The sequence below is a fragment of the Meles meles genome, chromosome 10 (assembly GCF_922984935.1).
Source record: "Meles meles chromosome 10, mMelMel3.1 paternal haplotype, whole genome shotgun sequence".
In the NCBI taxonomy this organism is placed as follows: domain Eukaryota; kingdom Metazoa; phylum Chordata; class Mammalia; order Carnivora; family Mustelidae; genus Meles; species Meles meles.
The window spans coordinates 48237894-48259320 of NC_060075.1; the positions used below are offsets into that span (position 1 = coordinate 48237894).

Below are 21427 nucleotides of genomic sequence, written 5' to 3' on the forward strand. Positions count from 1 at the left end.
TAGGGCTCCATGAAATTGAATCTGTGGGTTTCTGGAAGTTAGGCTATTGATAAGAATGCTTTCTCCATGAAAATCACTAGGACATTTGTAAACTGAGGGAGGCTCCTGTCCTGCGGGACTGTGATCTCTATTAGTGAACTATTTGTTCTTCCCTTCCATTAATTTTAACACACCTGGGCATCTGCTTTGTCCTCAGCTTGTCTTCCGCTCCCTCATCACTAGCACAGCATAAGTGCTAAATAAATGTGTAGCTAATTAAATCGCAGGTAGGAAAGTGAGAAGGAGAGCCAGAGATAATACAGAATTTAAGGGGATCAAGGCAGACTCAGTTCCCCCCATGAGATGCAGATGGGTTTTGCACCAGGAATTTTCCTCTCGAAACTCTTTGTTCTCAGAGGCTGGGAGATGGCAAGAGAACACCACCAAACGGTGTGGCCATCCCAATTCAGCTAGAATGCTTGGCTTGGCTTATGCCTGGCAAAAAAAAAAGAAAAAAAAAATCTGTTCAAAATGGAGTTATTCCGTAATGTTGTTATTAAGGTAATTGAACCATACCGCAAGGCATCTGGAGAAAGGAGCTGTGCATGGAGAAGCTTCACTTAATTACTTTGTACTGGGGGCCAAGTCTTAGCATACCTTTAAATGAGAGCTATGGAAATAAGCACATAATTACTCAATGCCCTGAAATGAATACAATGGAAACTTAGAAGCACTGTGGCGGATGCTTGGTGGCTGCCCAGCTGCCATTCATTCTCCTTGTCTTTGCAAAAAAGGACCTCACTGCCTTTAGGATGGTGTCATGTCCACCCCTGGGAATGGATGGTAGGTCCATCCATCCATTGGAGGCCTGTGCCTCCAAACATTTTTCATGACTTGACACGTGGAAAATGATTAAATTTGCACAGTTCTCTGTGCTAACCTGGAGGGGATTTGGAGGAATCAGTATGGGGCTTGGAGAAAACAAATCTATTACACTTTCTGTGTATATTATATAATTATGATAAGAAAAATAAAAAATATTTACAAAGAAATGAATTATTAAATTTAGATAAAACTTCTAAATAAAATATTTTCCAGTTTTTTTTTTTTTTTAAATGAGAAACTCAAGCTTGCATCCACAAACCTAAATTTTAATAATCAGATTTCAGGGTTGAAATGGGGTTTTCAACCCCATTTTTTTTTGTTTTTTGGACAATCTCCAGTGGGGTTTTTGTTTTGTTTTGTTTTTTTTTTTTTTGGACAATCTCTTCAAATTCATGAAAGTCATCACAATTTTGCTTATTCAAATTGGTGACTAAAAAAAAAACTAGAACCACATTTATAGCAATTCAAAATTTGTAACAGCTGAAATGACTTTTTTGAAGTCTAACATTCTTTTGACAGATACAATGTTAAAGTTTTCTGTAATAATGTGAATGTATTCTAAATCCAAACTTCTCATACCAAGGATCTAAGAATCATGATGAAGCTGTGATTTGCAGAACATGTAAATGGGAATGTGCGAGAGCGCTCTGTGAACTGGAAACTACTGAAACACAATGTGTTGCTTCCTCAAACCACACACTTGGCCTCACATAGGTTGGCTGTTACTAAAATGGTACAGCAACTGCACATGGATCGAAGTTTCTGATGCAGGGGAAGGCTGAAATCGGGAGTAGTCAACCAGACTTGGTCCTACTAGGAGCCCCTGTTTGACTTCCCTGATTCCCAATCACAACTGAGGCTCTGCAGTTTCCTTGAACACCTACTCTCGAACCCTCTCCGGCAGGCCCCAAGACCACTTGTCCCTGCACACCACTGTGGATTCTGTGCCCGCTGCTCCAGTGCCTGACTCCGTAGCCAAGCTCAGCACATGGTCAGCAAAAGCCAAATGCTACTTCCTGTGCTCACCACCTGAAGGGAGTATGGGGTATGTCATTGGACACCACTCTCTCAGGCCATCCTGCAAGGTGTTCTGGAAAATCATGTTTGAAGCCAGAGACAACCAGCCAGAAGGCCCTGCTACACCAGGAGATGGATCCGTTTACTGTGGCTGACCTGTAACCCAGAGGCCTTATGCAACACAGCATACTAGTTGGGAAGCTTGGCTCTAAGAAGGCATGATGGTCCTATTTCTCACTATCATGGCTCTTTTAAAGCTAGGAGTGGCCAGATGACCTAATATTAGCTAGTGTAAATATGGGTTGACCAGGGGAAGAGGGGTCCTGGGATAGTTTTTGTTTTCCAAATAAAAAAGGACAATAGGGAGTGTGCCTGGTATTGATCATTCTGCCTTCTTTCTACCTTGACTGGAGATGTGCTCTAGAGTATCAACAGCCATCTTGTAACCAGGCGGTAAGAGGCATGGAGAGGTCAAGACTATTGTAGAGCTATTGGGGCTGACATCATTTGATTTCCAGATCAGTGCCAAGAGTCCTATCTCTAGAATTCCTATTATGTAAGAAAAGTAAACCCCTATTTGTTTCAGCCACTGAAAGTCAAGTTGTCCATTATTTGCAGTCATAAGTATTACTTACACAAACATCTTATTATGTACCTTAGGACATATGGGGAATGAAAGACATTAGAGTTCTTTATCCATTCATTAAAGTATTTATAACAGTTCCATTTCTAGGCAAATACAATGCTAGCTTTGCAGATTTTCCTTAAGCAGAAAAATAGTATGGATGTCCTTCAATACATATATAGCTTGTAGGTCTAGGGAGCCACCTCCAACACATATTCAAATATCATAATGTCCTCGTGTGTGGAATGAGAATGAGCTGCATCTGCTTGGATTGGCTGGGGACGTGTCATCTCCTTTCCTCCATCAGTATGGTAGACACTCAAAAAGCTGAAGAAGTCCTTCAAGTGGTTTCTCATGGTAGCTTTAGGAATAGAGCGTTAACTAGACCTTTATTGCTTCCAAGAAACCCTCCCCCGAACTAGCTCAAGCAAAAGAAAAGATTTATAGACGGACCTGGAGCTATCTGACAGTAAGACCATGCTGGGAGGAGGGGCATGTTTGCAGTGAACCATTAAGAAACAACCATTTCCAGAACTCTCTTTCTGCCTCTTGCTTCTGCTCCTTTGGTTTTATTTCTCTCTTGCTCTAGAGTTCATTCCCTTACCTGGCAGAAACTTGGATCCTGGTAGCTCCTAAATTTTTGCATATTTTTTATTCTAAGCTACCAGAGAGAGAGAGAAAGGAGAGACTGACTCTCTAGGTCTCCCATCTAAGTATCTCGTTGCTGGGGCTCACTGTTACATTGGAAGTTAGGGGCAGAGTATTGCACTAAGAGGCTATGGCCAGAGGGCTGAGCCATGGAATATCCTGGAGGAGTCAGATAATAGAGAGGGGGAAGAGAAATTTCCAGAGAAATGTGTGGTTGTGGTATTAGGCTGAATTCTGTAGGTAGACACCACAGAAATAATTCCTACTTTACTCCATGTGCGTTTATACTGACAAAGGAGATAAGTAAGGAACAGAAATCTGTGTTTGTTTAAGGTCATGTAGGAAAGCAATGGGCAATTTGGTATTAAAATGAAGAACTATTAATTCTGACTCCAGGTTGTTATATTCTTTTAAGCTCTTGTTCTAGTCTTCTTTGTAGCAATTCTCTTGCTTTCTTGGAGGCTTATTGATAAAAACTGTCCCGTTTCCTTGTCATAAAGGCTTCGTTATCATAGAACCTGAGGGAGATTTTTTTTTTTTTTTAAGATTTTATTTATTTATTTGACAGAGAGAGATCACAAGTAGGCAGAGAGGCAGGCAGAGAGAGAGGCTCCCTGCTTAGCAGAGAGCCCAATGCTCCTGGGATTCTGGGCTCGATCCCAGGAGCCTGAGACCATGACCTGAGCTGAAGGCAGAGGCTTAACCCACTGAGCCAACTAGGCGCCCCTAACCTGAGGGAGTTTTAAGAGAAGAGTGTTTCTTTCTTTCTTTTTTTTTTTTTTAAGATTTTATTTTTTTATTTGACAGAGATCACAAGTAGGCAGAAAGGCAGGCAAGGGGGAGGAGGAAGCAAACTCCCTGCAGAGTAGAGAGTCTGAGATCATGACCTAAGCTGGTGGCAGAGGCTTAACCCACTGAGCCATCCAGGTGCCCCGATGAGAGTGTTTCTTAACCTCACCTTGGAGACATGCTGACATCCTTACAAACACAAAGACACTGGAATCAGGTATGGAGATTATATATTAAAAATATATATATAGCAATAGTCTTTCTTGGAAAGTGTAAGTATAATTAGTCAGCTCAAAGCAAGAGAATGGGAAATCCTGGTAAACATGACAAACTAAAATCATTCTCACTCTTTTTGATTGTCAGTTTTTATACCAACTGAGCCATAATATCCAGAAAATTTTTTAGCTTGATAAAATTACTTCTGCTTAATCGCTAGTGGATACTCTATTTGTTTCAATTCCAAGCTTTCAATAAAACGATAACTCATTAACCATTCATTCATTCAACAAACATTTCTTAACATCTGCTCTGTGCCCATCTTCACATTAATCTCGTCTCTGTACTTTTTTCTCTTGGTATGTTTTAAGGGTAAGTGACTAAATTTCTACAAGTTGTTTGAGACAGAACAATGATTTCCCTTTAGCATTTCCCATTATCATTTTCTCCTCAGTCCCCTTTTGGAAATCCAGTTCTGCCCCTGGAAGTAGGAGCTTTCAAAGCATGCAGCCCCGCTTTCCTAGACACAGTTGATTGTGCTAGGATTAAATGCCTGACCCAATCCAGTCAATGAGATGCTCTCTTCCGGGAAATTAGAGTAGAAAGATAGAGACTGAGTTGATGTTGGTGTTTGAACTAGAAAACCAAAGATACACTGGAGGCTGAGGCTGTCATTTTGGAGCAGAAATGATGGGCCCACATGGAAACAAGTTAAGTGAGTACACACACCAGTTTGCAGAGATGGAGAGAAAGGGAGGGGGAGAGAGAGAGAAGCAGACACAGAACAGAATGAGGAATGATACAGCCCCAAGAGAGACAGACAAGCCAGAGAGATGAGCTATTTAATGACTTTCCAGACTTGTTGGGATAGTTGCTGCAGTACCTTGGTTGGGCTCCATGAGCGACCTCTTACATCCTTAGAAGAAGTCCAGCTTCACTCAAGCCTCCTTGGCAGAGTTTCTCTTTCTTTAAGCAAATTCACTCTAAGATTGATCAATGTCAGCAAGCCAACTTAACAGAAGAGTGCTCATTTAAGATAATGCAGATGTAGTAATAGTAGATCACAGATTTATCCTGTGTGTATACAGTCATGCTCAGATACTCAGAACTGTTTTCTTGCTGATATGAAGAAATTAAATGTGTTGTGAATGTAGGATCTTCCTTTTTTATTCATTTAAAAAAACACGTAGGCAGCTCTCTTTCTGGGAAGTGCAAGTGACTTATAGGGGACCTTTTATAAATAAGCCCATTTGGTCTATGTTGATTTATGGAAGATTGCTGACAATGCTGTGATTCGGTTTCCAGTCGGTACAAGGAAATATGATATAAGCAAAGACACAGTACTTGACAACATATAGAATGAAACTTAGTGGTTACTAAAAGATTTATGAATTACTTTCCAGGTTTAAATACGACCATTTTCAATATTATTATTATTGTTTTTCTAGGTCTATTAGCTGCTATTTTAATTTTTAATTATTTTAAAAAAGATTTTATTTATTTGATACAGAGAGAGAAATCACAAGTAGGCAGAGAGGCAGACAGAGAAAGAGGAGGAAGCAGGCTCCCCACTGAGCAGAGAACATAATGCGGGGCTCAATCCCAGGACCCTGAGATCATGACCTGAACCAAAGGCAGAGGGTTAACCCACTGAGCCACCCAGGTGCCCTGCTACTATTTTTTAGATGAGATAATTGATCCATCCTTTCAGTCATTTTGAAAAACCATCTATAGTTGCCAAAAGATGTAGCTTCTAAAGTGTGCAAGCCTAAAGCCAGACTCTATATTTTAAAAATCAATATATTGTTTCTTCTCTTTTGAGGCCTAATTTTCACGCCTGTTTTGATAAAATCAGCATTACTGCCATGGGAACAGATCTCACAAAGTGTCTTGTTTTCAATTACTTTGAAAAGGGGGCTCATTGTGCTTCGGAGTTTTATGATCTCATAGCGAAGATACTTAGGTTCCAAACCACAAAGCAGGTTGTGTTGATAAAACACTGTTTTTGTTGGATAAGAAAATATGTAATGCAAAATTAAAATGTGATCCAGGACCAACCAATAACTGACCACAATAACGAGTAGAAGATAAAAGGACATTATGAAGCTCCAGAGACAAAGGGATGAAACAGAATGGAGATTAGAGCTGCCTATCTTCAAAGTATAAATGTGGGATCATAACAATTTTTTTTAACCAATAGTAATGGCTTTGAAATTGCAAATGAGTGTGGGATGGGCATTAGAAAGACTCTCTTGGGAACTATGAGTGTAGTGAGTGGTCTAATGTAAATGTAACAGATGGGATTACCATTAGAACAGCAGTCATCTTCTCCACCCAAATTGTTGTTTCTGTCCCAATTTCAAATATCCTGTCGGGCTATGTGTCAGATGACACATCCTGGTACTTGATTTTAAAATATGACTGTTGCGGTCACAGGACCAGGTGGTTGGGTTAGAGTGTTTGGAGATCAAGAAAGAAGACAGAAAGGAAACAGAAGCTTATCCATTCCCCAAATGTTTTTTGTGGGCCCATTGTGTTGTGTTCTAGATCTTGGGTCATAAGGATGAACGAAACAGAAAATGCCCTTGCTCTTGTGGGGCTTACATTCTACTTAAAGGAGACAGACAATTAAAAAAAATAACAGCAATTAAAAAAAATAAAAATTATGTTAGATATTGGTAAATGCTATAGAAAATAAAGTCTATGCTAGGCAGGTGAGAACGAGTATTAAAGGTGGAGTAATTTTATATAGGATGGTCAGGAAAGGCTTAAAGAGTTGGGAGGGAGGTGAAGAAGTGATGCTCACATTTGGGAGAAAAATATTCTGGGTAGAGGGAATGTTTGAGGAATCTCGGGCATACCAGTGGAGCTGGAGAGGTGACGGGTCCGGGAGGAAAATGGGAGGAGATGGACTCAGGGAATTAATGAGCGGGCAGGTCACAGAGGGCCTTTACAGACTCCAGAGTAAGGAAATTGGTTTTTGCTTTGAACCAGGGGTGAAGTCCTTATAGGGTTTTGAGCAGTGGTGGGACACAGTCTGATTTCCCTTTTCAAAGGTTTCCTCTGGCTGCCAGTTAGGAGAGTGTTGCAATAATCCAGGTGAGAGGTGTTGGTAATTTGGACAAAGCTATAATAGTAAAGTCAGAGATCCGTGGTGGTTCAATTCTGGCCATGCTGATGGATCAGACATTGAATGTAAGGGAAAGAGAAGAGTGACTAAAACATTTAGTGAAAGAAGCAGAGGGAAAGAAAGTAGAAGGGGAAGGAAGGGAGGGAGTTATCTCGAGTGCCTAAAGGGGCTAAGACCTTAGTTAGGACTTCTCTGGAAGCCAAGGAGAGAACTCCAGGATTTGATTACTTACTTGAGTGGCCAGCATGTGTTTTTTATCTCCTAGACATCTTGAACATGAACTTAAGCTGGCTTTTCTTCTTGACTGCTAAAATCTGTTGGCCCCAAAACAAAGTTTAGTTGTGTGGCCAACCCACTATGAATGTGTTAGACTGGTGGCCTCATCTGGGAAGTTGGATGGAGGAGGCAGTGGGAGCACGGTGGTGGTCTAGGAAGGAGAAAATCTCACCTCCTTCTGTCCCTAGAGAATCATGACCCTGAGAGACCAAGCCTTGATTTACAAGGCAGGAACGAGACCATGTGCAGAACAGATACCATTATCCCCAAACCCAAATTTCATCATACAAAAGTTACATGTATTATTTGCATTTGAGTGCTTTATTATATTGGAATTGCAGTGATATTATTAACATTTGTACAAATGCACAAAATCTTGTCTCCTCTTGCTCAAAAGAGATGTAAAATCTGACCTAGTTGAACAGTCTTCATGAACTCATTGTCCATTGGTAACAATAAATGTGTCCACGATGCAACAAAAAGCTTAACATAAAATTGAACATATTAAATGCTGTAGCAAGTATTTACATGTATGTACTCCCAATTTTTTTTTTCTCCTTCCAGTAAGGAAGGTGGTTGCTTTACAAATAGACAGACAAACATAAATGCTTTGCTGTTTACAATTACAAACAACCCCCGCCCCCAGTCCAGAACTTAAAGTGACAGCACCTTTTTTGGGGGGGAGGGACTTCCTTAGTTAGCACTTATTTTCCACAAGGCTAAACTTTTTTTTTTTTTTAAAGTTCTAGTTTTGGATAATATTTATATTCCAATTGTCCTAGAACGTTGTGTTTGAACAGAGCCATTATTCTGGGCCTTTTCAGAAGATCCTAAACCCCAGGTCCTCTCCAGGGAGAAGATTTCAAGCTTACCATTTCTCTAAGCCAAACCTCAAAACGCAGAACTCCTCTCTCTGAGGCAGGTGTGTTTAGCAGAATGTAGAAGGAAAGAGGGTGAGTAGGTCTTCTCTTTCACTGGCTGGCTGGTTGGGAAGGACCCCTTCTCTGAAGCTCCCTCCACTGCAGCACGGCTGATACCTCCCATTATCTCCTGTCAATGGCATTGGTATTCTAAAGGAGCCAACTAGAGTCTAATGAGCTTATTGTGCATAAGATTTTAACAATATACTTAAAGCTAATTTATTGAGATTCCACATTCTCAGTCCTGAGGCTAAAATAATTCTCTTTTTCAAAAAATCCTAGAAAGTTCTATAATATGAAACTCAAGGTAGGAAATTCTAAATGGCTTATGAAGAGCTTTCTAAATCCTGATTTCTAATGAGCTACATATTATAAGTTGGTTGAAATACAAGAGCTGATCGTTACTGATTCCCTCTGATGATAAGCTTGGAAACGTATCAGAGTGCCACTTAAGAAGATTAATCATTTAACAAATGCTGGCAATTTGGCCTTACACCCCTCTTCAACTTGTGGTAAATAGTTTCTTTTTTTTAAAAAATAGACAATTTATAAGGAAAAAAATATATAAACACTCTTTAAGCAATTTGGCTATAAGCATTACATCACTGAAAAACTCCACAAGAAATAGTAAAATATTTTGAGCGGACATACACTTTTTCACTTTCACAACATCATGAGTTAGGGTTTTTGTTTTTGTTTTCATTTCTTTGTTTTGGTATTGAATTCTACTGGTAAGTTTATTGCTCAGTGTCTTCTTGTCCTTTCTCAGCTATCATTGTAAAACACAGGTGCTGTCCCTAATTATGTCACAAGGCAACATTGTATTTTTGAGACCCAGGAATGAAATAGACAGGGCCACTACTGCTTCCGCAGCCTCAGAGAGACCACGGCTGGGACCACAGTCCACATGCACCATGGTGCACAAAAGAGTAAGTCTCCTGGCTCATTCAGGACACTTTGGTTTGGAGGATGAGATAGAAAATTCTTAAGTATAGCTTAGCTGCTGCCTCACATCTGTTGCATAATATAACATCTTTTTTAAACATGCTATGAATAAAGGGTTAAAGAGTATAAACTGGCTCTTCTCCTTGGTTTTCTTGTAGCAGGCTTTATCTAGGCTGACATGAGGAACATGTCTTTGCTAGGATACTAAGGAACGCACGCACATGTACCTGGTGCAAATAGTCTGTAAAGTATTTTAAATGATGCAGCTCAGAGCCTGAGGGGAAGGGTGGGGAGTTGGAAAGAGGAGAGCAGAAGGCAAGTCTGAGGAAAGGGAGGGTCTTTGAGAAAGAACCAGAGAAACAGGGATTGAAAAGCTAAAGTGCAATTTTAAAATATAAATTATTTTAAAAGCAGAAGAGAGACTCTAAATTGCTACTGTTCGCATAGGCACAGTTTTATTCAAATTTAAATGGGTTGTTTCCTTTTCCTTCTCAGATATACTGCATAATGGAACTTGAATGGCTTAAAGCTACGGCACATTGTTTGGGACTGGACAAAGAGAGCACTAAGGAAGCTGAATAGTGCAAGGCATTCTAGGAAATCGGGGTGGGGTGGAGAGAAGCAGAGATGAAGTTGTTCCTACACTTTTATAAGAAAGCTGTTCCAGTTATAGTTACTGATTCCCTTTAGCCAAACTCTGCTTCCCAAAGGAAAGAGCTTACTTTAAAAATTAAAAAAAAAGAAAAAGAAAAGAATGTTTTAAAAAAACGTTCAGAACATAGATTAAAAAATAACTCACAGAGCAATAAAAATCCTTGAAATTTCTATGCACAGAGATCTAAGCAAAATACTTCCACCATAGGATGGAGAATAGCCATTTGAAACCCTGAAAAATGAAGATATGCATAACTAGAGTAGTTTATTATGAACTAATACTTTAAAAACAAGTAGATCCTACAGAAGAATACTGTTCAAATGGAATGTTTCAAAATAACATTTATTAATAAATATCTTATAAAATTCTAAATTAATAGATTCCTGTTCAAATTTTGCTTTGGTCCTTGAATTCCACTGTATACACACATACATACAAATATATTTTCTTCGATGGTGTTTATTAACCAAAAAGAAGCACATTCTATCCTAACTGGATGGCTAGTTTGATAGCAGTTACTGATGCTTAAAACTCCTCAGCCAAAGGCTGGTCTTTGACCGCAGCTGGTTTCAGATTTTAATGGCAAACTCAACTGACACACTAAAATTGACGTAGCAGCGACCCAACTCCCTGAACATCCATCACTGACACCCCTCTGTTCAGAACGGTGCTGCATTTGATTTCTTTGACCAGCTAGGCTCCAAAGAGCCTTTGCTCCAAGTGAGTCACCCAAATTATCACCATTCATTCAGTGACACCGCAGAAACTGCCATCTCCCACGGGCCATGTGAACACTGGCACTCGCGCACACTAACATGGAGGTAGGGAGGGGTGAATGGGGGTGTAAAGGGAAAACATCAGCTTAAGACAGACTTTAAAATGAGTACGTTCATCCTTAGTTAGGATTTACTCCACCTGTCCCGGCGTCATATGTTGGGAAATGTCTTAAGAAGAAATACAATGTGAACGCTTCAATTTAGGATCCCCTGGTAAAAATGCCATCGGGGTACTTAAGTCAAGTCCCATCACAGAAGGCAAGGGGAGCACTGTAGAAATTTCCAGGTAGGCTGGCAGTGACTTCAAAGGCAGATGCTGCCAATAAAAAAAAACCCACACACGAATGAGGAGAGGCAGTGTTGCAGGGCCCTTCCTTCCTTAGGATGGGTGCTCTGAAGGTCATTACACCGGCTCGGGGAAGATATAGGCGGATGACCCAGGAATTGAATGGGAGAGGAGAATGGGGCAGAAAAAAAGACGTTTTCCAAGATTGGCAAAAAATGGAGGGCACAGAGGGGTTTTTCAGGCAGACTGATTGTTCCATGGTCTGGTGAAGGCTGGACCTTCCAGTGAAGTACTTAATATTGATAAGCTGAGTGTGGATTTGACCAACAAGCCTCTCTGTTCAGGGTTTCAAGACACTCTGACAATGAGCTGGCATCTTCCATTTTACTGTCTTTCCACACTGCTAATGAACATACCTAAAGGCTCTAAATATAACAAGAAGACAGTTTATTCTAATTGTACATTGAGGGCCGTTTGCTAATGTGTGTGTGTGTGTGTGTGTGTGTGTGTGTGTGGTTGGTTTGCCTACTTAGCATAAAAAACAGACATAATTGAGCTCTATATAATGCACATCAGTCAAACTGTCAAGTTGCTGAATTAAGAAAACTCAAGCAAGTTCTTCACTACAGAGGCTTTCAGCTTAACAACTAAATATTCAATCAAGAGGTGGAACAGAAGTAAAGTAAACCATAATTTTAGTGACAGCCCATTCCCTGAACATTCTGATATTACCCGTGGATTTTTTAAAAATCCATTTCATTAAGTGCTATGCATGCAGTAAAGAAAGAAAAGTTTTTGTTTACTTAAAGCAAAAAATAAAAACATAAAAAATTTAAAACCCAAGCAAACATTTCAATGAGTTCTTTTTCTTTTTTAGAGAGACACATACATGGTCCTAGAAAGGAGTTTTGAAAAAAAATAAATTTAATATCAGAATAAAGATATATCTTAAATATTTCTTAGGAAGCCAGTTAGGTTCAACGGTTCAGCTGTTACTGCTGGGATGCGAAATAAAACAACTACGGATTCAGTATTTAAAATACTTAAAAAAAGATATGTTTGTCTAAAATATAATAGAAAATCCTTTGCATTTTTTCCTTTAAAAATTTTTTTTTTTGTTTGTGTGTGTGTGTTTGTTTTCTTTTTGCTTTTGTTTGGATTTCTAGATCACACAGCCAGTCATGAGTTTCTCTGGACACTCAAACTTTCTTTTGAAAGCACTGCATACATTAAAAAAAAATTGCTGATAAATACTGATTTGAAAAGTAAGTTTTTCAATAAAACTGAAACTAGTTGTACAAATCATGCTTCATGACCCTCATATTTTTTTTCTGCAAAATAGATTCTTATGCTATAGTGAGAGATAAACACATAGACACACACCCATACATGTCTTTCCCTTTCCCGAACGCTTATAAAAGCTACACCTTTTGTAAAATAATATTATTTTAAATCCCATGAACACACATACACACATGTGCACACGTGTGCACATACACACACATACACACACTCTCTCGTGTTAGGAGGTCAAGCATTCAAATGGAGATGAAACACCAGCACCTGTCTAGACGGCTAGAGGGAAACATTAGTCCCTGTTACTTGTGAGATGTGATATTAAAACATTGACACAGTAGAATGGCTTGTTTCAAGGAGGCACAACTGTGGTTCGGGACTATCTACTTTCCATAATAGGCAAGTCAATGAAAGTTGTTGGAAATATAAATCAGAATTATTCGGAAGAATGGAGTAGCCACATCCATGGGATTCTTTCAGCAGCCAAAGAAGGCTTTGGCTGTTCTGGGAGGGCTGAAAGCACCCCTATGGAAACATTAGGTTTTCTCTTTTTCTTTGTTCCTCCAGTGGTACGTCTACTTTCACCCACCAGAACAGCAAAGCCAGTTCCATAGGCTTAAGAGAAAAAATAATAATAAATCTTAGTCTATTAGCAGTTGATGATTGAACAATGTAATATGTGTAGTGAATAGAGCCCTTCTGAATTATTATATAGTATAAGGATTTTCAACCTTATAGACAGGCCATATAAACCCGTTGTAATTCAAGGGTGTGATGTTATAACCTGCATCATAATCTGGACCTTCACAATCGAGGCTTACAAGGCTCCCTTCCCTGGTGTCTCCACAGCTGGCATTCAACTGTGCCTCACCTATGGCTAAGCCACCTTTTATTTGCTCTGATGATTAAAAACATTAAATCAGGCACATTAAACATCTCCTCCTTACTATTTTGTAAAAAGCAAGAGGTGAATGAACACCAGCTGTGGGTCATGGGCAAGGAAAGCAATGGCTAGATCCATGTTTTTGAGATTTGCTTTTTTTTTTCTCTTTAAGCATTATTTTCTTCTTTACGTGCAATTCTAAAGGGGGAAACAAAACAGCAGAAAGTTAAAATGAAGAGTTCACAGGTTCCCTGGGAAAAAGTGGAAATGGAAAGGAAGATTGGAGGAAATCAGAGGATAATTCAAGGGGAGGAGGTGGAGGGGGGTGAGATGCTTGGCGGCTTTATTTGGACATCAGTGGGTCTTGTGATTTTTTATAGGAAGAGACAAAATTATGGAAAAGGCTCTGTGTTTATCCGGAATTCTGGCAACATCACGGCACAAACTCGATGTGTGTTACAATGTCATAGACTCACCACCCAGTTACCTCGCATCCGTTTACGTGACATCTAGGTTATGCCTCATTTTGGCTAAAAGCTGCGGTTTAACAAGGTTCGATGTTTCAGGCAAAGGGTTGGACTGATAAGAATGAAACCGTGTCTATATACAGAAAGAGTTCAGTTTATAAACAAGTTAACTGGTACCAGAAAATTGGAGAAAAGCACCAAAGCATTTCCCAAGCTGATAGATTAATTAATTGCATAACTCCCTTTTTTTCTTATATAACTAAGTATAAAAGACAACATTTCCATAATAACTATAAAAATGAAAGCCAGTCTCTGAAGGGCTGAGGAGTCTTCCAGGTTTGAGTTAATTCTAAAAATGCCCTTAAAAGAAAGGACGCATGATATGCGACAGCTCTTCTTGGAGGCAAGGTCTGACCCACTGGCAGATTTTAAAGGATGGGATTCAGGTCTGTTCTATGAGTGGTAAGCTGACTGAGGGTGGAGCTTCCCACCACCTCGCTCACCGCGGAGGAAGTGGTGATGGTATTGTGTTGGATGACCTGCTGCTGAGAGCAAGCTGGGACGGGACTGGCAGGAGGGCTGCTCTCTGGACCTAGAAGAAAGCACACACACACACACACCAATATAGCTCTTCTTGGGTGGACCTGTGGGCTACTCAGGGAGACATTACTACGCATTTACTAGAGATAGAAGAGTTTCACACATTTGCTCCTGGACGTTAATTTCAAAACTTTATTTTAAACTGTAGTCAAAAGCTATGCCTTCCCACTTTATAGCTACAAGCAAAGCCATGCTTTCTATACCAGCAACATGATTTCATGTGTTCGAGTCTTGGGATGTAAACTTCCCCATGTTTGTATCTTCAAATAGCCATCCATATATCAAATGTGGAAAAATACTCACATGTGGTGGGAGAATCTGTGTTGCTCAATCTAAAAAATTATTTGAAAATAAATTGACCTTCAGCCATGAATCCCTGCTCCTCCCACCATCCCCCACTCAGCTAGCATTTAACTTATTGACATTCCAGATGCAGAAACTGGGGTCTAGAGAAAGGGATTCACTTTACTTATTAGAAAACTAAGACCAAGCTTTTCAGCCCAGTGAATAAGAGGCAGCATACCTTAAGGCATTGGATGTGATTCCCCCAAGGCCTCTACCCAGCCCCTGGATTTCTCTGGAAGACGGCTAGCCCACCGGTAGTTGGGCTCCCGCAAGCTATTTTCCTGCTGGCTGTGGAACTGGAATTCGATAGGATTTTACAATGTGAAATGCCAGGGAAATTCTAGCCAGAAAGTATTGGGAGGTGGTGGGCATGGGGAGGGGGTCAGAAAAGAGGGATCCCCCTGGTGCAATCTACACTTTACTTTTGCTCTTTCAATAAAATCCAATGCAAAATTAGTGGCAAAAAAATTGGACACTAAGAAAAGAAGAAAAGTCAATGACTTACTTAGATATCCTTGTGATTCTTTCTGCATGGCTGTTATTGGACAGTCTTTATGCGTTAACAACAACTGTTTCAGCTGTGCCACCTCATTTTTCAACATGGACACTTCATTCTGGAAAGAGACATATCAAAAATGTTTGAAAGGACCAGAGAATACCAGTCTCCATGCACTTTCAACAGTGATATTGGCAAACTTTTCTGTTGTGTCTGAAAGACATTAAGGATTATATTTAATGGGATTCACCTGAAAATGTGTAACTTCTTTTTAATTTGGTCCTCACATTTATCAGGGACTTATTGAAAAGACCAGATTTTAACTCAAGAGCTGAATCCTATTAAAAGTCCAGAGCATACCCTTTAGGTGATGGACTCTGGAGCGAGGTGACTTAGGTGGGAATCTTCACTTGACACTTACTGGGTGAGTCTAGGCAGGAAACGTAAGCCAAATGAATTTCAGAGACCTTGTTTATAATTGGGGATCAAACCAGAATAAAGTTCTTTGAGTTGTTGTAAGGACTGAATGAGACAATAGATATAAAATGCTGAGAACATAGCCTAGCCCATACTGAGCAATCACTGAATTTAGCTATTCATAATAATCATCTTCACACTGATAAGCTCAGGTTGACATTCAATATGTGAAGAAAGTGAATGTTGCACATGCATTGAGGAGCACCGAGTGGCAGAATTAGTGGCTTCAGACTGAAATGTCTTCAGAATAAGCCAACCCATCTACCATCAGATTTCCCAAAAGAATTGTCAAATGGGCTATAATTCAACAGAGCACATCCCTGCCTGACATCTGCTTAGTAGAAGGCATGGAAGCACATGGAACAAATGTTGATCCTCTACTGGTGGATGAGGTCAGCCCTGGAAGGCGAGGGCCAATGAAGTTTTGGCTATGATTAAATTAGGTTCATTAACTAGTTTGGCTAATTTCAGTCTATAAACTTTTTCCACCATCAATAACAGGGTGTTGTGGATTGTGTGTGTGTGTGTTTCTTATTTACTTAGATAAGTGCCTTGAATCTCCACTTTATGTAGTAATTCACAAAGACCGATTCATAGCTTTGTAGAATAATGTACTTGGCACCACTGTCTACAAATACAAATGTAGAATAGATTGGTTGGTTCTAAGGTGCTTCCACTTGATAAAAGTAAACTGTAAACATAGCACTATCTCAAACAACCCATAAATTTATAGTTGTGATAAATATTACCCTCTCTCTGGCCAATGTTCATTTGTGGCTTCCAGACATTGTACTCCACATGTGGGAGACTTAAAAAAAACATGCACACAAAAAAGGGTGTTTTAACATTGCTGTCATTAAGTTGTATCTACACTTTTATTATGAGCTTGGCTTTTTTAGGCATGTATTTATCACCTAAAAAAGTAAGTCTGGGATTCTAAAAGTTAATTAAAAAATTTTTTTGAAACTTGTTTTAAAGGTTACCCCACATTTCTAAATTCATTTGCAAAATATAATCAAATGTTGAGTAACATAAATAACAAAAGAGTAAGAACCTAATCTAGGAAAGCTTTTCTCTTCTCCAAATTTTACAAAATAAAAATGCCTATCAGAGAAATTAGCATTAATGACATATAAATCACTTAATTGCTCTTAATCCAAAAACATTCAGGAGGGTGAATTGCATCTCCCACCTCTAAAGGAGTGTGATCGGTAAGGGGCCCTATCGAAACCAAAACTGACCCTTGTCAATTCTGGGGTCAGTGTGACAACTTTATTTATAAGACAACTTATTGTAGCCTTAAATATCAGTTTTTTCCTCTTTGATTTCATGCCCATTTAAATTCAGACAGCCTTGCTTGCTTTTCCCAGATTCTCTCTGCTTAAAATGGCATGTGTAAAAAGGAAAGTTATTTTAGACTGTTAAATAGAAGGCAACCCCTGGTTAAAAAAAAACAGGGACTCCTGGGTGGCTCAGTTGTTAAGTGTCTGCATTTGGCTCAGATCTGATCCCAGAGTCCTGGGATCAAATCCTGCATCAGGCTCCCTGCTCAGCGGGAAGCCTGCTTCTCCCTCTGCCCCTTCCCTTGCTCATGCTCGCTTGTTCTCGCTCTGGCAAATAAATAAATAAAGCTTTAAAACAAAATAAGCAAAACTAAAATGAAAGTGGAGAAAAAGAAAACATATATATATATAACATAACATATATATAGATATATTTTTTTTTTGGCCTCAAAATGAAATGTCATATTATTTGCATTTACATTATAGATACAGTACTTTTCTAGAATCACAACCACTGAGACAACTGCACCCTAATCTCTGCTGCAGATAATGCAGACAATCGTTCTTAGAGAATGGAGTCAAGCTCCAATTTTTACTAAATCCTCCCATAATCTTCTGTAACTTAGGAAACAACAAATAAGTAAAGTATATAAAATAAAACAAGATTCTCTTGCTTTCTTACACTTTAGAAAAAAAAAAATCCGCACCTGGCAGCCATCTTGGAGAGGTCGATTTTAGTCTCCGTTTCTTCCCCAGCTATGTCCTGCTCCGTCCCACCTTTTCTAGGCATTGTTCGATTTCCCAAGCACAAAGTGTTCAAGGCCCCTTCCTTAAAAAAACATGTTCAATTCCGTTCTTTGGGCTTCTACAATCACAAGGAGCTAACTGCCTACAGTACTTGGCACACCCCAAGTTGTTTCATAAGAAAGCTTTTGCTTACATGAGAAGCCACAATAAAACAGCACCAATCACTGCTATGAACAGCATATGTGGTGTCTTGGCCTCTAACCAAAGCCCCATACAAAATAGATGACCTGAGTGGCACTTTTTGTCTACGGATAGCAAAGCACTTTAGTCCTTCTTAAGTATAGGAACTGAGAACCTGCGAGTTGGAGGGTCTGTAAAAGTGTAGGAACCTGAAGACTACGGTGATAACTGATCATCGTTTAAAGATATATGTGAATAAGGACATATTTCTTAAAATAATGTGTTAATATTTGTTAGTTATCTTATGGTTGGAAAATGAATGCTGATTAGTATTCTCCATAAAGAAGAACCCTCAGCCTCTGTTTAAATCATACACATGTAATTATGATGCTGATAAGGAGGAAATCAAAGTCTAATGGCCATAGCAGCAACAGAAATTCATGGGGCAGCTTCCAGCAGGAAGAAGAGCTCTCAACAGGGGTTTCAGAAAAACACGGGTTGGCCTCCCCATTGGCCACACCAGACTGACCTAAAGCAAGATGGTGGGACTAGTTGCCTAGTTCCTGCCGGCAACATAGCTATTTATTCTTTGACTGTCTCTGTTTTGCCTTCTATGGAGAAAGCTAGCTACCTAATAATCGAATGAAGGACTTGATCTTTATTTTTTATTCATTAGTTAACTACTTTTGGTATTCTCAGATAAGCTTGTATTTCAAGTCTCACGTTTCCTGAGGGAGCCAGTTCTAGTACCTTCTGTGCTTCCAAATCTTACCAGGGCAGATTCCAAAGCTCTATCTACACTTTCTGTGTAGCGCAAAACCTCCCGTCCCTGTATGGGTCATAGTGTTGAGAGAGCCTCTCCGGCCCAAGGGAGACTCTGGGTTCAGAAAGGTCCAGAATCACTGCCCTAGAGAAAGTGGAGGGGGGGACCGTGGGCTGTGCACACACATAATCATCTTCACATCTCCACAATGACTGATACAGGAGAGGCCAGACTCTATTTTAAATAAAAATCCTTTTCAAGGGAACACAAGTAGAATCACCTTGAATTCATTTTGGAAGAGAACCACCAGATAGCAAATGTTTCAAAATGCATGAAAGAAATAAAACTTTGCCTACAGCTCTAGCAGGGAAATAAAAACCAGGCCTTCCGGAGGCACTTTCTTACTCTGAATTACCTTGCTTGATGAATTGAGGCAAATCACCAAATTTTTTTTTTACTCCCCTGCGTGGGTTATAGTAATCGTTCTAGGTCTTCATATAAAAGTACTTTACAAAAAACAAGTATTAATAATCAGGTATGAATTATCCTATTGAAATCAGCCCTTCAGTTTTTTCACTTTTTGAACCTCGTGTGGGTTAGCTCCTCTAAAGCAGTTAGCCATTGAGACAGGGACTGTCAGAGGCGAGATGTGGTTGGATTAATCTGTTCTTTAATCCATAAGGTTGTCTGGGGGATGAAGTAGCACCCCTATAGAGACATTCAACACCATAATAACATACTTTAAACAAGTACTCCAAGAAGTCCCTAATAGCTGCATTTGGAGTTTTTGGCTTTGGGGATGTCATTTCGTTAATATGAGAAACCCAGAATGCCCGTTGATGCAAAGCAATAGTCTGTGCCAAAAAAATAATTGTCAAAATGGGCCCCATAATATAGCCCCTCCCCACTTATTTTTTTCTTTTTTGTAGATTAGCTGAGGCCAGGTTTGTTTCATGCTAAAACAAAGGACTTTCAATTTGTAAGGCAACAGTTCCCATCTGGCCTCTTCTCTTGCCAAGTCCCAAACCTGGGCTCATGTGTCTAAAATTTCAGCAGCGACTTAGGCCATGTGTCTTTGCACTAAAAAAGAAAAGCAATTATTTCCATGGGTGACCAGATGATTTCCATATCGTCTACTGCACACAAACAATCCACTGAGTGCCACATCAGTCAATGATGAGTTCAGAGCTGATCTTGGCTATGCTGTCGGAGAGAAAAGCACGTGGGTTCTTTTTGTTTAAGAATTCTCTGCACTGAAAGATCCTAGAGCTGTGGGTTGGGTCAAGAGAAGACTTGCTTGCGTCCTCATCCTACTATGTGCTGCTGTCTTTGGACTTTCGGGAAGACTCTTCATGTACCCCTGGCCTTAGTTTCTCCCTATACAAAAATGTCAGATCAGGTGGTTTCTAGTATTTCCCTCAATTCCTATACCTGTGTTGACCTCTTGGGGATAGATTTGTTGTGAGACAAGGAAATGAAGTCTGGGAGTTTGATTTTTGTTTTCTTAGGTCTGATTTTTTCCAATCTGAAACACTGCAGCCCAGCTAAAAGGTTCTGTGCTGAAAAACAACCCAGAAGTGGCAGCTGGCCATCCAGACCTTGGATATTCCGTTTGGCTAGAGTTTGTTTGCTTAGCACCTTCCATTTCTGTTTACTTAAAATTTGGCTCACTGGACCAGCCTCAAGAGAGACACCTTTTTCTTTTGACAAAGTTCCAGTAGGAGGGAAAGGGTCATTCAAAGGTAGCAGAAGCTGCGTATCCTCTCCAGCATCACACGGCATGATGCGGAGCACTGAGCATCACCGAAAACATGGAATGGCTGTGGTTTCCGTCCCTCTGAAGCAAAGCAGTGGTGGAAAACACAAAGATTTTAGTCTTGAATCAGAGACTGTCTCTTCCTTGGGCACTCCTTTAACAACCAAAAACACTGGTGCCTGTTGACTGGCCCAAATAGAATTTTTTCCCCTGGGTTTTTGGGGCCTAGAATTCTAGTATCTTCTTTTCCTTAGCCATGGATGGTACTAAAGAGTGGTAAAAATTAATGGATTTGGGTCTCATGAAGGGTAAATTTACCTTCTGTGTTTTATGAGAGCAGTGACATAGAGGCATATGCCAAGTCATGAACATGTCTGATCACAAGGTAGACCAGCATCTTCACTTCTCCTGGATCTCTGCTATGACCTCTTTCTGTTTTCAAGCTCCAGCACCACAGTCAATATGCTGAAATACTTCTGCAAGGATGCATTTTAGTTAAAACTGATTTAAACATGTGGGCATCTGATAGGTGCCAGCTAGCTATTTATGGCTCCTTCATTCAAGACACTAGGGCTGATTTTGCCCCCACAGGGGAGATCTGACAATGTGTGGGGACTTTTCAATTGTCACAACTTGGGGCAGGGGCAGAGGGTGCTACTCATATTTAGTGGGTAGAGGTCAAGGATACTACTATCTACCTGAACAGGATACCATGGAGAATTATCATGCCCCAAATTCAATAGTGCCAAGATTGGCAATTTCCAAGAATGGCACAATCTTGGCCATTTTCTTGGTCCTCTTGCAAACCTCAGAACTGGTAACAAATTCCAGGGATTCCCACACTTTGGTCATTGCAGAGCCAGTGGTTGTAATATTTGCTAGACCCACATGCACCAAAGTTTTTATTGACTTAACATGTTTGTACAAATTAACTCATTATTTAATATTTTAGCCTCATCCTTACCAAGAGAATCTGTGAAATTGAAG

General features: G+C 39.9%; 1 protein-coding gene across 4 annotated transcripts in view; it reads right to left on the reverse strand.

Moving 5' to 3' along the window:
• Positions 1-393: 393 nt before the first annotated feature.
• The window catches only part of CREB5 (cAMP responsive element binding protein 5), a 343687-nt gene continuing 322653 nt past the window's right edge, over positions 394-21427 (reverse strand). For 2 of the 4 annotated variants that reach the window (XM_046021499.1, XM_046021498.1), the window contains exons 9-10: positions 15244-15352; positions 7859-14385 (exon numbers count right to left, since the gene is read on the reverse strand). In XM_046021499.1, coding sequence (XP_045877455.1) covers positions 14222-14385; positions 15244-15352 — 273 coding nt within the window. In that variant the 3' untranslated portion in view covers positions 7859-14221. Of the gene's footprint in view, positions 475-7858; positions 14386-14622; positions 14726-15243; positions 15353-21427 lie in introns of those variants that run through there. The other 2 variants (XM_046021501.1, XM_046021502.1) reach the window with 2 other exon arrangements.